The sequence below is a fragment of the Staurois parvus genome, unplaced genomic scaffold, assembly GCF_062004578.1.
Source record: "Staurois parvus isolate SC_StPar_1 unplaced genomic scaffold, SC_StPar_1.0 ptg001437l, whole genome shotgun sequence".
In the NCBI taxonomy this organism is placed as follows: domain Eukaryota; kingdom Metazoa; phylum Chordata; class Amphibia; order Anura; family Ranidae; genus Staurois; species Staurois parvus.
In genome coordinates, this window is record NW_028319233.1 from 323,386 (window position 1) to 341,660 (window position 18,275).

Genomic DNA, 18,275 nt, shown 5'->3' on the forward strand with positions numbered 1-18,275 from the left:
GGGCAAGGACACAGGGGCCCCATAAACCCCTATAGCCCGGGGACCCCTTGAGTTGTCAGTCCACCCCTGGACCCAGCAAGTCCCGGTTGATGATGTCACAACGGACAGGGTCACACGAGTGATGGCCCCGCCCTTTACATATTGAGGAACAGTAAGAAGGCGGGAGCCAGCATTGAGAGTGTTCTTCATAAATTTAGATGTATTCTGCTACATGTCTTTGGTGAAAATAACCAAAATCAGTGTTTATTATTTAGTCTGCAGGAAAGTTATAGAGTTCACAAACTATGGGATATATCTGAAAATCGATCAATCCTGAAGTACTGACGGCCAATCTAATTTCTTGAGGACCAAAAATGTCAGAATAGTACAGATATCCCCCAAATGTCAGAACAGTACAGATATCCCCCAAATGTCAGAACAGTACAGATATCCCCCAAATGTCAGGACAGTACAGATATCCCCCAAATGTCAGAACAGTACAGATATCCCCAAATGTCAGGACAGGACAGATATCCCCCAAATGTCAGGACAGTACAGATATCCCCAAATGTCAGGACAGGACAGATATCCCCCAAATGTCAGAACAGTACAGATATCCCCAAATGTCAGGACAGGACAGATATCCCCCAAATGTCAGGACAGTACAGATATCCCCCAAATGTCAGCACAGTACAGATATCCCCCAAATGTCAGCACGGTACAGATATCCCCAAATGTCAGGACAGTACAGATATCCCCCAAATGTCAGGACAGTACAGCTATCCCCCCAAATGTCAGGACAGTACAGATATCCCCCAAATGTCAGCACAGTACAGATATCCCCCAAATGTCAGCACGGTACAGATATCCCCAAATGTCAGGACAGTACAGATATCCCCCAAATGTCAGGACGGTACAGCTATCCCCCCAAATGTCAGGACAGTACAGATATCCCCCAAATGTCAGAACAGTGCAGATATCCCCCAAATGTCAGGACAGTACAGATATCCCCAAATGTCAGGACAGGACAGATATCCCCCAAATGTCAGGACAGTACAGATATCCCCCAAATGTCAGGACGGTACAGATATCCCCCAAATGTCAGCACAGTACAGATATCCCCCAAATGTCAGAACAGTACAGATATCCCCAAATGTCAGGACAGTACAGATATCCCCCAAATGTCAGGACAGTACAGATATTCCCCAAATGTCAGGACGGTACAGATATCCCCCAAATGTCAGAACAGTACAGATATCCCCCAAATGTCAGAACGGTACAGATATCCCCCAAATGTCAGAACAGTACAGATATCCCCCAAATGTCAGAACAGTACAGATATCCCCCAAATGTCAGGACGGTACAGATATCCCCCAAATGTCAGTACAGTACAGATATCCCCCAAATGTCAGGACAGTACAGATATCCCCCAAATGTCAGAACAGGACAGATATCCCCAAATGTCAGGACAGTACAGATATCCCCCAAATGTCAGGACGGTACAGATATCCCCCAAATGTCAGTACAGTACAGATATCCCCCAAATGTCAGGACAGTACAGATATCCCCCAAATGTCAGAACAGGACAGATATCCCCAAATGTCAGGACAGTACAGATATCCCCCAAATGGCAGGACAGTACGGATATCCCCCAAATCGCCCCTTTTGGCAAAGGAGACAGTCTGATGTATTTCATAAGAGGAAAGGCGAGTTTTTTGAAGTTGTAATTTTATTGTCATCATTTTTCGGAAAATTAAGAAATTAAAAATAATATTTTCACAATTTTCTTTTACATACTGTCACCAGTGCAGTACAGCGTCATCATATAACTGGTGTGGCGGTGATCAGGGACACTGACTGGTGACAGCATGAAAAAACAAAAATGACAATTTTTTTTTATTTTATAATTTTTTTTTATTAAATTTTTTTATCTTTTTCAAAAAAAAAAATTTTCGTAGTGCACTATGACCAAAGTAGTAACATTGTACTACTTTGGGTAAGTGATCAGTATTTATTTTTTTATTTTTTTTACACAATTGGATTGCTCATAGCAAAGAATTTCTTTGCTATAAGCAAGCATTTAACTGAATGAAATTGATGCATTCAGGGTTTTTTTTTTGTTGTGATTAGCTGTGATTAGCCACGGCTAATCACATGACACAGATGGACTGTGATTGGCCCAGCCTGTGCATGTGATCGCTGTGACCATTCACAGCTAGACACACTAGTATACAATGGATGGCATGAAAGAAAGCCATCCATTGTATACAACTGTCATGTGACCTGCTGTGATTGGTCACAGCAGGTCACATGGTACTGGCAACGGGCAGTACACAGATCTGTCTTCGGCCATGTCCAAGGTACATGGCTGGTGACAGATCTCGCCACAGCGCGGCCCTGCAAGTACGCACAAAGCGCGGTCCAGGAACTTCACTTTAAGTCGTACGATTTCAAGATCGGGTTTGATGTCACTGGGGTGTAAGTGCCCGATCGCACTGAAATCACATCTAACGAATGTGAATGTTGGTGTCTTAACGTGCGATTTTCTGCAGCGTGATTTCTAAAGTAGTTCATGCATTAATTTTTCTACATTTTTGTTGCGATTTCACATATATGGAATATAATGGAAATTGCATTGCAAAAAATCTTTGAAAAGTATTCACAAGTAGCAATAAAGTCTTCAGAAATCACACCTAAAATCATGCTGAAATTGCACACAAATCGCACAATTTTAAATCGCAGCGGTGTGACCGGTGACTATTATGCCTGTAAAAAGCTAAACAATATTGCCAAAAGTATTGTTCCCGCCCTCCAAATCATGTGATTCAGGTGTTCCAATCCCCTCCATGGACACAGGTGTATACAATCAAGCCCCTAGGCATGCAGACTGCTTCTACAAACATTGGTGAAAGAATGAGTCGCTCTCAGGAGCTCAGTGACTCCAAGCGTGGTCCCGTGATAGGTGGCCACCTGTGCAATAAGTCCATCCGGGACATTTCCTGGCTACTAAATATTCCACGCTCAACTGTTAGTGGGATTATAACAAAGTGGAAGCAACTGGGAACAACAGCCACTCAGCCACCAAGTGGTAGGCCACGTCACATGACAGGGCGGGGTCAGCGCATGCTGAAGCGCACAGTGCGCAGAAGTCCCCAACTGTCTGCAGAGTCAATAGCTAAAGACCTCCAAACTTGGTGTGGCCTTCAGATGAGCCCAACAACAGTGCGTAGAGAGCTTCATGGAATGGGTTTCCATAGCCGAGGAGCTGCACCCAAGCCTTACATCACCAAGTGCAATGCAAAGCGTCGGATGCCGTGGTGTAAAGCACGCCGCCACTGGACTCTAGAGCAGTGGAGATGTGTTCTCTGGAATGACCAATCACGCTTCTCTGTCTGGCAATCCGATGGACGTGTCTGGGTTTGGCAGATGCCAGGAGAACGGTACTTGTCTGACTGCATTGTGCCAAGTGTAAAGTTTTTGGTGGAGGGGGATTATGGTGTGGGGCTGTTTTTCCAGGGGTTGGGCTTGGCCCCCTAGTTCCAGTGAAGGGAACTCTTAAGGCGACATTTTGGACGATTTCATGCTCCCAACTTTGTAGGAAGAGTTTGGGGATGGCCCCTTCCTCTTCCAACATGACTGCACACCAGTGCACAAAGCAAGGTCCATAAAGACATGGAGGAGCCAGTTTGGGGTGGAGGAACTTGACTGTCCTGCACAGAGTCCTGACCTCAACCCCATAGAACACGTTTGGGATGAATTAGAGTGGAGACTGCGAGCCAGGCCTCCTCCCCCGACATCAGTGCCTGACCTGACAAATGTGCTTCTGGAAGAATGGTCCAACCTTCCCATAGACACCCTCCTAAACCTTGTGGACGGCCTTCCCAGAAGAGTTGAAGCTCTTATAGCTGCAAAGGGCGGGGCCAACTCAATATTGAACCCTACGGACTAAGACTGGGGGGCCATTAAAGGTCATGTGTGTGGAAAGGCCGGCCGACCAATACTTTTGGCAATATGGTGTATGTGTGCCTGGATGCCTAGGCTTACCTAGAGGTTCGTTTTTAGGCAAAAAAAAGCCAATGTCTGTACAAGTGGTGGGTTTTTATAACCCCTGTGCGCATAAGACTTTAATATGAAAGTAAAGCCAGCCACAGATGGGTAAAATTAAAAAGAATTCTGAGGCTACTTGCATAAAACTGATGCGTTTTTACAGCGCCAAAAAACAGCAAAGACACAATCCCTTCAAAACCTATAGGACTCTTCAGGCAACTGTGCAGCGGGTGCGCTGCGTTTTAAAAAGTCCTTCAAGCTGCATATTTTTTGTGTGTGGTTTTCAAAACCAAAAATGTTCCCCATCAAAATAAAGAGAAAACACGCCAAAAACATGTAACAAAAAAATCACAAGTTTCACAGGTGTGTGCTGGGTATTAGGCGCCTGGAAAACGCACCAAAAACGTGGAAAAAACACATACGCCTTTTTACAGCGTTTTTGCGTTGGTACAGTGTGAAAGCAGCCTAAGCCCTGGATCGTGCTGGATCCAACTTCAAAGTTGCGCAATTTCATAGAAGCAATGTCTGTGCGACTTCAGTTGCGACTTGGCAGACACCTGTGCAACAGGTGTCTAGGCAAGTCGCACCTGAAAACACAAAAAAGAAAATCGCAGGAACTTTTTTTCAAATCAATCTATTTGAACAGTTCTATTGCCGACAATACGGTGTGACATGTCATGCGATTTTAAACTGTCTAAAGTCGCTCCAGTGTGAACCAGGGCTTAATGGGGGTCAAATCGACGTTTGTTTTTGACCGCAGTAATGGGAAATTTCGAAGGAGCGGGATGGAAAGTGAGGTTTTCGTTCAGTAAAGTCTTTTTGTTCCAAAATCGAATGTGAAAAGCAAACGAAATCTTGCGAAGGACCTTTCTTTTTTTTCTAAGACTTTAAGAATTTTCTTCATTTGTACTTCTCCCCATCTATACCCAGGCTGAGGGAAGCCATTCAGTGAACCTCACATCCTAATAAAGTTTGTTGATGTAAACAGAAGTCTGAGGCCTACATCTCCCAGGAGCCCAGGCTGTTGTCACGGCGACCACAGAGACAACAATGTCAGCTGGGAGTCTGAGGGCGGAAGACTGTGTGAGGGAGGAAGGATGGCCGAGGAGTTCGATGAGCACAACCTGCATGAGCTGTACTCCTGGGTGGACAAGATCCCGCTCTCCCGACCGAAGAGGAACATCGCCCGCGACTTCAGCGATGGAGGTCTGACCCCCTTAAAGGATGACTCCACCTGCTTTGCTTTTGCTTTTTATTCCTTTTTCCTCCCGCTGTGTTGTTTGCAGGTAAAACCAACTCAGAGCATTGAAAACGTGAAGGAATGGTGGTGGCAGCCATTGTTGTGCGCTTGACAGGCGACAAGGAAGCGATAGGTCGCCTGAGTTAACGCTGACGCGCCAACTCAATCATTTGAATGGGCCGCGTTTGGCGTCGCTATCGCCCACCCAATGGAACATACCTTTTAATTATTGCAGCAGTATGTGTCCAGCCCTGAGTGATTGCATGCCCTTGCTAGGTGGGTGGTGAAAGCATGGCTCAGCCGCCTAACATCTGGCTGCCATGTTGACGCTCCATCAACGCTACCTTTAACTTTCGTGTCGTAACGGAACGCCCTGGGGGGGGAAGGGGAGAGAGGGTGGCGATCATGTGACCACCGCGACTGGCTGTCATGGTGATCCTGTGTACCTTTTAACCTTCTTGGTGTCCCATTAAAAAGTTCAGGGGGGTGAGGGTTGGTGATCGATCATGTGACAACCGTGGTTGGCCGTAATGGTGACCCTCTGACTTCACTACCTTTAACCTTCCTGGTGTCCCTTTAAAAAGTTCTGAGGGGGGAAAACGCGGCGGTGGCAATCAATCATGTGACCACCGTGATTGGCTATCATGGTGATTCTCTGATGCACTAACTTTAACCTTCCTGGCATCCCTTTAAAAAGTTGGGGGGAGGGAGAGGGTCGGTGATTGATCATGTGACCACCGCGATTGGCGGGCATGATGACCCTCTGACTGCACTACCTTTAACGTTCCTGGCGTCCCTTTAAAAACTTTGGGGGGGTGAGGGTCGGCGATCGATCATATGACCACCGCGAATGGCCGTCATGGTGACCCTCTGATTCACTTCCTTTAAATTTCCTGTCGTAACCGAACGCCCTGGGGGGGAGGGGGTTGGCCATCATGTGACCACCACGATTGGCCGTCAAGGTGACCCTCTGATTCACTACCTTTAAATTTCCTGTCCTAACTGAACGCCCTGGGGGAAAGGGGTTGGCGATCATGTGACCACCACAAATGGCAGTCATGGTGACTCTCTGACTTCACTACCTTTTACCTTCCTGGCGTCCCTTTAAAAAGATGGGGGGGGGTGAGGGTTGGCGATCGATCATGTGACCATCACGAATGGCCGTCATAGTGACCCTCTGACTTCACTACCTTTACCCTTCCTAGAGTCCCTTTAAAAAGTTTGGGGGGGTGAGGGTCGGCGATCGATCACGTGACCACCGCGATTGGCTGTCATCGTGACCCTTTGACTTCACTACCTTTAACATTCCTGGCGTCCCTTTAAAAAGTTTGGGGGGTGGGGGGGAAGGGTCGGCAATCGATCATGAGACCATCGCGAATGGCCATCATGGTGACCCTCTGATTCACTACCTATAAATTTCCTGTCGTAACTAAATGCCCGGGGGGGGGGGGGGTTGGTGATCATGTGACCACCGCGATTGGCCATCATGGTGACCCTCTGATGCACTATCTTTAACCTTCCTGGCGTCCCTTTAAAACGTTTGGGGGGGTCAGCAATCATGTGACCACGGCGAATGGCCATCATGGTGACCATCTGACTTCACTACCTTTTAACCTTCCTGGCATCCCTTTAAAAAGTTTGGGGGGGGGGGGGTGAGAGTCGGTGATCGATCACGTGACCACCGTGATTGGCCTTCGTGGCGACCCTTTGACTTCACTACCTCTAACCTTTCTGTTGCCCCTTTAAAAAGTTTGGGGGGGAAGGTGTCAACGATCATGTGGCCACCGCGATTGGCTGTCATGGTGACCCTCTGACTTCACTACCTTTAACCTTCCTGGTGTCCCTTTAAAACGTTTTGGGGGAGAAGTCGGCGATCGATCATGTGACAACCATGATTGTCCGTATTAGTGACCCTTTGACTTCACTACCTTTACCCTTCCTGGCATCCCTTTAAAAAGTTTGGGGGGGAGGGGAAGGGTCGGCAATCGATCATGTGACCGCTGCGATTGGCTGTCATAGTGACCCTCTGATTCGCTAGCTTTAACCTTCCTGGTGTCCCTTTAAAAAGTTGGTGGGGGGAAGGGTCGGCGATCATGTGACCACTGCAGTTGGCTGTCACAGAGGTCACATGATCTGCAGCTGATCGTCAGTGGACTCTGCGCAGTGAGTGTGCTCTCAGCACAGAAAACATTGGCCGCCTGGTGCCACATAGGCATTAAAGCCAGCCCAATTGCTGCCGCGCACGTGTTACAGGTGAAGATGGCCGCACACACGTATCAATGTGATCGATCGATCAGTCAATGCGACTAAAAAATGCCCATTTGTGATTGATTTCAATATGAGCGATCACATACAAGTGATTTGTCATCGATTAAACTGCAACACGCACTATTTTTCCACAACTTGCGATTGATCAAAAATCCAATCTATGGGTGGCCAGACATGTGACAATACGATTGTACAATGCTGAAAATCGAATGATAAGATCACATCGGGTGATTATTGACAGAGAATGTGTTAGATTATCAATCCCAAAAAATTGTGAACAATGGATTATAAATGAAGATTAATCAATCGGATTAACCATTTAGTTTGGTTGAAATTGGATGAAATTCCACTATAGCCTAGCCAAAATCAATCGATCCTCAAGCACAGGACGCCGAGGACGCCGCCATGTCCTTCACTTTCACCGCATATGCCTAAGCCTTTAGTTTTCTTTCTGTGTTTCTCATTATGTTCCTCAATAAATGTACCACACATTGCACTTGGAGGCGCTTTTCTCCTTTTTAGATATTGCCAAACTACCCGTGGGGCCATATTAAACCAGAACACGGGCCGCAATTGGCCCGCGGGCCGGACTTTGGACATGCCTGGTCAGGGGCGGACTGACCATTCGAGCACTCGGGCACTGCCCGAGGGCCCGGAGTCAGTAGGGGGCCCCATGAAATGCCCCTGGTACCTTTTTATAGGCTTTTTTTGAGTGTGGGCAAGGATACAGGGGCCCCATGATCCCCTTTTGCCTGGGGGCCCCATGAGTTGTCAGTCCGCCCCTGGTCTATGATGACAAATCTCTTCAACAGGGACATCTAATGGCAGAAAAATGTACTGCAGGGAAGAGACCGCGCAGAGATAAAACACACTTTTAGTAGAGTAGGGAAGGGCAGGGGCGGACTGACCATTTGGAAACTCAGGCACTGCCTGAGGGCCCGGGGTCAGTAGGGGGCCCCATGAGATGCCCCTGGTACCTTTTTCATAGACTTTTTTGAGTTTGGGCAAGGACATAGGGGCCCCATGATCCCCTATTGCCCGGGGGCCCCATGAGTTGTCAGTCCGCCCCTGGGGAAGGGTTAAACATCTCACAATGTATGCTATAGTAGATTAGGTTACAATGTTTATTGGCGATTTAGTTACAATGTTTGTTGGCGATTTAGTTACAATGTTCGTTGCCGTATTGCACCATCCTGGTTGAAATCCACACGTATTTAAACATTGCAGTGCACAATGATCAGTACGGGGATGAATAAAGAGCTCCTGATTAAAAGCGGATTTTGCAGCAAAAGCTGTTTTTTTATTTTATATTCAAAAAAATGCATGTCCAGGGGTGGACTGACCATTTGGAAACTCGGGCACTGCCCGAGGGCCCGGGGTCAGTAGGGGGCCCCATGAGATGCCCCTGGTACCTTTTTCATAGGCTTTTTTGAGTTTGGGCAAGGACACAGGGGCCCCATGATCCCCTATTGCCTGGGGGCCCCATGAGTTGTCAGTCCGCTCCTGTGCATGTCTAACAAATGATGACTGATCTGCATGTTCATGAGGGAAATAAGTATTTGATCCCCTATCATTCAGCAGGATTTCTGGCTACCAGGTGTCTTTCATACAGGTAACAAGCTGAGATTAGAAGCAGTCTCTTAAAGGGAGTGCTGCTAATCTCATTTTGTTACCTGTATAAAAGACACCTGTCCACAGGAGCAATCAAACAATCAGATTCAAACTCTCCACCATGGCAAAGACCAAAGAGCTGTCCAAGGAGGTCAGGGACAAGATTGTAGACCTACACAAGGCTGGACTGGGCTACCAAACTATGGCCAAGCAGCTTGGTGAGAAGGTGACAACAGTTGGTGCAATCATTCACAAATGGAAGAAACACAAAACAAGTGTCAGTCTCCCTAGGTCTGGTGCACCATGCAAGATCTCACCTCGTGAAGTGTCAATGATCATGAGAACAGTGAGGAATCATCCCAGAACTACACGTGAGGATCTTGTCAATGATCTCCAGGCAGCTGGGACCACAGTCCCCAAGAAAACAATTGGTAACACATTCAAAATCAGCAGGGGATCAAATACTTATTTCCTTCACTGTACATAATGAAGGTTCAATTAAGCTTTGAAAAAAATGCTGACGCTCTTCTGAATTTGTTAATTACCTGACTGTCTTGCTGATCCCTGACCTACAAAAAAGTATTAAGAATCAGGAGTTCTGACTTCACGGTTGTTCTGACTTCAGCAGTTCTGACTTCACGGGTTGTTCTGACTTCAGGAGTTCTGACTTCACGGGTTGTTCTGACTTCACGGGTTTTTCTGACTTCACGGTTGTTCTGACTTCAGCAGTTCTGACTTCACGGGTTGTTCTGACTTCAGCAGTTCTGACTTCACGGGTTGTTCTGACTTCAGCAGTTCTGACTTCACGGGTTGTTCTGACTTTAGCAGTTCTGACTTCACAGGTTGGTAACACACTATGCCGACAAGGACTGAAATCCTGCAATGCCCGCAAGGTCCCTCTGCTAAGTCATGTTTTGTGAAGGCGATCAAATCCTTATCTCCCTCATGAACATGCAGATCAGTCATCATTTGTTAGATGCATTTCTGCTGAATTTGTTGCTATTCTGTCTCTCAGTGTTACAATACACCGAACATTCGATTTTTAGACCGATGTTTACTTTGTGAGGGGCGAACATTCAGCATCAGCAGGGGAGCAAATACACATTTCCTCCACTGTACATCCTGTATAATATTAATAATAATTAGCTATTTTATTTTTCTCTTGTTCATTTCAGCTGATGTTTTGTATTAAAGAGTGATAGTATTTAGACTGAAAGTGGACCGTCACCCTGATTAGAGGAATACAGTGACACACCTCATAGTATACTTTGTGTTTGTCTTCCTGTCCAGTGCTGAGCGCCGAATTGGTGAAATTCTATTTTCCTAAGCTGGTAGAGATGCACAACTACGTCCCAGCCAACTCCACCCAACAGAAGATCAGCAACTGGACCATCCTGAACCGGTAAGTGACCCTTCTCACCTACTGATCTCACAAACGCCAATTTTCTCTCCACCCTTCTGGTAGCAGCCAGCCAATCGTTGATATCTACTGGCTGGTAAGGAGTGCCCATTAGGGTGTTTGATTACAAGAGGTTTGTTCTCCTGTTTGACTCTAGTACAATCTGTCATATTACTTCCCTGTAAATGTTGTGCCAACCAGGGGCGGACTGACAACTCATGGGGCCCCCGGGCAATAGGGGATCATTGGGCCCCTATGTCCTTGCCCACACCCAAAAAAGCCTATGAAAAAGCCAATGAAAGGTACCAGGAGCATCTCATGGGGCCCCCTACAGACCCCAGGCCCTCGGGCAGTGCCTGAGTGCTCGAATGGTCAGTCCGCCCCTGGTGCCAACTGTGTTACTCATATACGCAGCAGCAAGAGAAGTAGGCTCTTTGGGTATCTCCTGCTACCTATCCGCTCTGTGCTCCCCTCGAGGGGCGCTACATCTGTCTACCATTGTGTTATCCTTCCTACTTTTTTCATATGTATTATGTCTGTCTCTCATAAGGAATTAATACTAAATATTGGATGAAGCGCTCTGCTATAATAGTGCTATACACAGAAATATATATATAAAGACAAAAGTGACTAGTGCTTAATAATATATGTGTAAAAATATATATATATAATTAATATAAAACCAGTCTGCCCCCAAGTGCCTAAACTGGTTATACATGTGCACACACAACTAAACAAAAGTGACCAAGTGCTTGATTACATAGTGTCTTCATAAATATAATAAAAATCACAGCGAATAATCAAAAAGTGCCAAGTGTTTAAATTGCAATCAATATACATGTATTATCTTCATGTGATAGCATGATTTTGCACATGATGGTAATACATGTATATTGATAGCAATTTAAACACTTGGCACTTTTTGATTATTCGCTGTGATTTTTATTATATTTATGAAGACACTATGTAATCAAGCACTTGGTCACTTTTGTTTAGTTGTGTGTGCACATGTATAACCAGTTTAGCCACTTGGGGGCAGACTGGTTTTATATTAATTATATATATATATATATATTTTTTTTTACACATATATTATTAAGCACTAGCCACTTTTGTCTTTATATATATATTTCTGTGTATAGCACTATTATAGCAGAGCGCTTCATCCAATATTTAGTATTTATTAGATGTTAGCAGCTAGCTATATTTAGGTAGTCTGTGGAGCACAGGAGGATACTTATATTGTCTCATAAGGAATTGATGTTTTTATCCTGGAATGTGAGGGGTATGGGGGACAAATCTAAATGGGGTGCTCTTTTTCATGTACCTATTTATTTATTATTTATTTATTGCAGGTACTTATATAGCGCCTTCAATTTACGCAGCACTTTACATATATATTGTACATTCACATCAGTCCCTAACCCTCAAGGGCCGTACAATCTAAGGTCCCTAACTCGCGTTCATACATACACATACTAGGGACAATTTAGACAGGAGCCAATTCACCTACCAGCATGTCTTTGGAGTGCGGGAGGAAACTGGAGTACCCGGAGGAAACCCATGCAGGCACAGGGAGAACATGCAAACTCAAGGCAGGTGGTGTCGTGATTGGGATTAGAACCAATGACCCGAGTACTGCCAGGCGGAAGTGCTAACCATTTAGCCACTCTGCTGCCCAGCATCAAACACATATGGCAGGATAATCAAGCTCCCAAGGCCCAAATCTATACATGAAAGCCCATCATGAGTAGCAAGAATAACATTTAGCTGTCAGATACTTCATACGCCACACATCCTGCAGGCCCAGTTCCACCAATAAATTAGCAAATGGGGTAGGCTGAAGGGATAATTGTCTGCCCCTGCAAGCTCCAGGCAGGTGGTGCCGTGGTTGGGATTCAAACCAACGACCCGAGTACTGCCAGGCGGAAGTGCTAACCATTTAGCCACTGTGCTGCCCTGTAGTGAAAACCACTTGCCGACCACAGATAGCCAAATTACGGCTTCACTGCAGCCAGCCAGTTCTGGGAGGACGTCACATGACGTCCTCCCAGAATGCACTCTCCTGTGCGCCGCCGGCGATCTCCGTGACATAGCTGATCACGTGATATGTAAAAGGTCAATCACAGCGGCCTTTTACCACGTGATCAGCCGTGTCCAATGACACACTGATCACCGGGAAATGCAATTGCCGGTTATCGGCTGCACTTTCCTCACACTGTCACAGTGTGAGGAAAGTACTGCCGAGAACCAGCAGTTGTCAGACAAGGGATTGGCACTGATGATCAGTGCCCTGATGATTGGTGCCCAGCAATGCCGCCCACAAGTGCCCATCAGTGCCACCTACCTCTGCCCATCAGTGCCACCCACCTCTGTCCATCAGTGCCACCCACCTCTGCCCATCAGTGCCCACCAGTGCCACCCACCAGTGCTTTTCATCAGTGCAGCCCAGCAGTGCCACCAGTCAGTGCCCAGCAGTGCCACCCGTCAGTCAGTGTCCAGCAGTGCCAGCTCATCAGTGCTGCCTATCCGTGCCGCCTATCCGTGCCACCTCATCAGTGCTGCTATCAGTGCCGCCTCATCAACTAACATCAGTGAAGGAGAAAAATTACGTTTGCAAAATTTCATAACAGAAACAAAGAAACACTTTTTTTTTCAATTTCTTTTGCTCTTTTTTTGTTTGTAGCGCAAAAATTAAAAAACACAGCGGCGAGTAAATACCACCAAAAGAAAGCTCTATTTGTGTTTAAAAAATTATAAAAATTTCATATGGGTACAATGTTGCATGACCGCGCAATTGTCATTCAAAGTGCGACAGCGCTGAAAGCTGAAAATTGGCCTGATAAGGAAGGGGCAGGGGCGGACTGACCAGTAGGGGGCCCCATGAGATGCCCCTGGTACCTTTCATAGGCTTTTTTGGGTGTGGTTTGAGTGTGGGCGAGGACACAGGGGCCCCATGATCCCTTATTGCCCGGGGGCCCCAGGAGTTGTCAGTACGCTTGCAGGAAACCCATTTGATATCTGGCAGTCGGCGCCCTCCGCTCCCGTTTATTCCCCATACAATATCATTCTTTCCATTCCACGTTTTCTAGAGTTGTGTGTATCCTCATTTCCAACTCTGTCCAGTTTCTCCATGTGCAGGCGTGGATTGATGCGGAGGGCAGGTACGTTTTCCTGCTGTGTACTTTGAATGGGTTTCGCTCCATAGTGGCTGCAATTTATATCCTTCCGCCCTACTCTCCAGATGTCATAGCACAGTTTATGGCAAATCCCCCCGATGTTCCCCTGTTGGCGTTGGGTGATTATAACAATTGCTTACTCCCTACATTGGATAAATTACTCCTGAGCGGCAGGGGCAGACAATTATCCCTTCAGCCTACCCCATTTGCTAATTTATTGGTGGAACTGGGCCTGCAGGATGTGTGGCGTATGAAGTATCTGACAGCTAAATGTTATTCTTGCTACTCATGATGGGCTTTCATGTATAGATTTGGGCCTTGGGAGCTTGATTATCCTGCCATATGTGTTTGATGCTGGGCAGCACAGTGGCTAAATGGTTAGCACTTCCGCCTGGCAGTACTCGGGTCGTTGGTTCTAATCCCAATCACGACACCACCTGCCTTGAGTTTGCATGTTCTCCCTGTGCCTGCGTGGGTTTCCTCCAGGTACTCTGGTTTCCTCCCACACTCCAAAGACATGCTGGTAGGTTAATTGGCTCCTGTCTAAATTGTCCCTAGTATATGTATGTGAGTTAGGAACCTTAGATTGTACGCTCCTCGTGGGCGGGGACTGATGTGAATGTACAATATATATGTAAAGCGCTGCGTAAATTGACAGCACTATATAAGTACCTGAAATAAATAAATAAATAAATATGAGCCCAGAGCTCTCTCTGACCATGGCACTTTCTGGGTTAGGCTGCAGGTGAGCTATTCCCGCTCTCGCCCGCTGCAGAAGGTCAACCCATTTTGGTTGACACTGTTTCCGGAGTCTGAGTTGATTCTGGGGGAGTTGTCAGATTTTCTGCAGCGGAATGAGGGCTTGTCCCCACCAGGAATGGTTTGGGATGCGCTGAAGGCCTTCCTGAGGGGATTGATTATCTGAGATTTCAGCGGTTAAGCGTAGATCCAGGGAGTGGGAGGAGAAGGTACAGTTAGATGTTCACCAGAGGAAAAAGAAAGAGAAGTAGGGTCAAACACCCGGCCGCTGCGCATAGGTGCCTATGATGACATGCTTACTGCGCACTTTCAGCACATTGACCGAACTGGTGACAACAGCTCTTGGTCAAGGCTTCCTATTGGGAGCCAGCAGGATGGGTTCCAAATCATGTGACTGCTGTGAGAGTCAATCACAATGGTCATGTGATACTTGTCACCGCCAAATATTAACCGCCTTCCACCCGCCATATAAGGAGATGACGGACGCAAGGCGGTCCGCTCGTTCTGGGAGGATGTCAGATGACGTCCTCCCACTCTAACCGCGCGTGCGCGGCTCCGGGAGCGCGCAGCGCAGCGATCGGTGGTGAGCTGTGTCCCTCGGACACAGTGGATCACAGATCAACAGAAAGAACCGAAGATGTCGACTCGGTCAAGTGATCAGCTGTGTCAAATCACAGCTGATCGCATGTGAACAGGGAAATGCCGGTTATCGGCATTTCTCTCCTCACGAGCTGTCACGCTGACAGAGGAGAGTAGAGGAGAGCCGGTAATCGGCATTCCTCAGAGAGGACATGTGCACTGATCATCAGAGCACTGATGATCAATGTAACCCCATCAGTGCCACCTGTCAGTGTCCATCAATGCCAGCTGTCAGTGCTCAACAATGCCACCTGCCAGTGCCCATCAGTGCCTCATCAATGCCACATATCAGTGCCTACCAGTGCACATCAATGCCACATCGGTGCCCATCTGAGCTGCCTTTCAGTGCCACCTATCAGTGCCAGTCAGTGCCACCTATCAATGCCAGTCAGTGCCACCTATCAGTGCTGCCAATCAGTACCACCTATCAGTGCCAGTCAGTCCCGCCTCTCAGTGCCCGTCAGTGCTGCCTATCAGTGCCGCCTAACAGTGCCAGTCAGTGCCACTTAATAGTGCCAGTCAGTGCCGCCTATCAGTGCCAGTCAGTGCCGCCTATCAGTGCCACTTATCAGTGCCGCCGATCAGTGCCATATATGAGTGCTGCTTTTCAGTGCCCATCAGTGATGCCTGTCAATGCCCATCAGTGCCACCTACCAGTGCCTCCTCAGCAGTGCCACCTATCAGTGCCTATCAGTGCAGCCTATCAGTGCCCATCACTGCAGCCTCATTAGCACACATCAGTGAAGAAGAAAAATCACCTACAGTATTTACAAAATTTTATAACAAAAACTAAGAAAAATCGTTTTTTTTTCTTCAAAATTTTCAGTTGTTTTTGGTTTGTTTAGCAAAAAATAAAAAACTCCGAGGTGATTAAATACTATGTCTATCTGACTCAAAAAAATTATAAAAAGGTCATATGTGTACAGCGTTGCATGACCGTGCAATTGTCATTCAAAGTGCGACAGCGCTGAAAGCTGAAAATTGGCCTGGGCAGGAAGGGGGTAGAAGTGCCCGGTAGGCGAGGGGTTAAGATAAAATTTTCTTACATTGTTTGCTTCTTTTGCCTAAACTACCCCCCCCCCCCCCCCCCCCCGCTAGCTGTCCCTGCTCATTACAGTCCCATCAACTTCCATGGAGCTTCCAAGGTTGGAGACGAGGACAGATGATCCCAAAGAAGTCTAAAAGAAGCTGTGATGAGCCGGCCCAGCCAGGACAGTGATAACTAATGCAATACTGACTGTAATCAAATACCAGAGGTAAGTATGCATCTGTGGAGGTGCGGTGTGGGCAGGGGCGGACTGACAACTCATGGGGCCCCCGGGCAATAGGGGATCATGGGGCCCCTGTGTCCTTGCCCAAACTCAAAAAAGCCTATGAAAAAGGTACCAGGGGCATCTCATGGGGCCCCCTACTGACCCCGGGCCCTCAGGCAGTGTCCGAGTACCCGAATGATCAGTCCGCCCCTGCCCTCTTCTATTGCCCACCATATAGAGGGGTGTGGTTTTGTAGTCTTCAGAGAACAATGTAATTGATGGCGTCAACATCACATACTAATGATCTGGTCCCACAAATTAGAGGTGTCCACAATCTAGCCAGCACCAACTAGGAAATTGCACTGGGAACCTGATACCTCTCTCAGGGACTCTGTTGGTGAGCACTCCTGTTGTGACTGGTTTGAAGGGTTCCCACAATCCCTGTGCTAAGTTTCCCAGTCTGTACACCTGCTGTGCCCATCATGAAAGGTTTCCACCATCCCTTTTCTGAAGTCTTGCGTCTGTACACCTGTTGTGCTCTTTATGAGGGGGTTTCCACCATCCCTGTGCTGAGTTCCCGGGTCTGTACACCTGTTGTGCCCATTATGAGGGATTCCCACCATCCCTGAGTGGAGTTTCTGGGTCTCTGCACCTGCTGTGCCCATTATGAGGGGTTCCCACCATCCCTGTGCTGAGTTCCCAGATCTGTACACCTGCTGTGCGCTTTATGAGGGGTTCCCACCATCCCTGAGTGGAGTTCCTGGGTCTCTGCACCTGCTGTGCCCATTATGAGGGGTTCCCACCATCCCTGTGCTGAGTTCCCAGATCTGTACACCTGCTGTGCGCTTTATGAGGGGTTCCCACCATCCCTAAGCTGAGTTCCTGGGTCTCTGCACTTGCTGTGCCCATTTTTAAGGGTTCCCACCATTGCTGAGCTGAGTTCCTGGGTCTCTGCACTTGCTGTGCCCATTGTGAAGGGTTCCCACCAACCTTGTGTTGAGTTCCTGGGTGTGTACACCTGCTTTGACAATTATAAGGGGTTCCCACCATCCCCATTTATTTAATATTATGGAGAATGTAAGAATAAAAGGTGGGGAGACTTAAGCTCCCATATGTGCAGAAACAGAGGTGGGAATTATGTCAGTGGGATGCAGGACATAGAAACGAGCCGTGGGATCAGGTTCAGGCTCAGATGTCAGTGGGGGGTGTAGCAATCATGCACACAGAGATGGACGCGGTTCAACCATTTTGGCTCCAACCTCCATCTTGGCAAAGGATCATCCATCTTCTACAAACATATCTCCCCTCATTCTCCCCCTCCCTCTCTGAGAGTCACAGTGACATTTGGTCGGTGTGTGTGTTGGAAGTGTCACAGGCCAGCCAGTGCACAGCAGAGAGCTCCGAGCTATAAACCATCTTTGAGCTGGGTGCCGGGCTGGCTAGGAAGCTGAGCAATCTAGCACCTCGTACAAAGATAACCCAAGCCTTCCCCTGAGTTCAAAGACATTCCAGACAAGTAAGAAACTAGATAACACTTTTAAAATCCATTTTTCTCCTATGCCTCATTTCTTGGAATATGAGAGACTTACATAAAAAACAGGCATATCTTCAGATTGGCCACGAGAAGACAAACAGTTTGATATCTCACTCTCCTTGGCTGGAGTACATAGGAAAGCAGAAAATTACATCTCCTGAACCACTCAAGTATGTATTTCATATCTCATATCTAACCGTTCCTCAGATGCGTCTGCATATTAATCTACCTGCAGGTGGAATGTTACCTGTGCCTAGGAAAATATGAGCTATGAGAGATTTTGGTTCTAGTTTGGGTCTCCGCCCAGACAATCCCTCCCCAAATGAGGCATTCGTTCTTGGCTTCAGAGACACCCCCTGCTGGGTGA

General features: G+C 47.2%; 1 protein-coding gene across 1 annotated transcript in view; it reads left to right on the forward strand.

Moving 5' to 3' along the window:
- Positions 1-5,083: 5,083 nt before the first annotated feature.
- Positions 5,084-18,275, forward strand: part of SPEF1 (sperm flagellar and cilia associated 1) — a 33,191-nt gene continuing 19,999 nt past the window's right edge. Inside the window, exons 1-2 of the mRNA XM_089662203.1 lie at positions 5,084-5,232; positions 10,436-10,547. Coding sequence (XP_089518329.1) covers positions 5,124-5,232; positions 10,436-10,547 — 221 coding nt within the window. The 5' untranslated portion in view covers positions 5,084-5,123. The remainder of the gene's footprint in view (positions 5,233-10,435; positions 10,548-18,275) is intronic.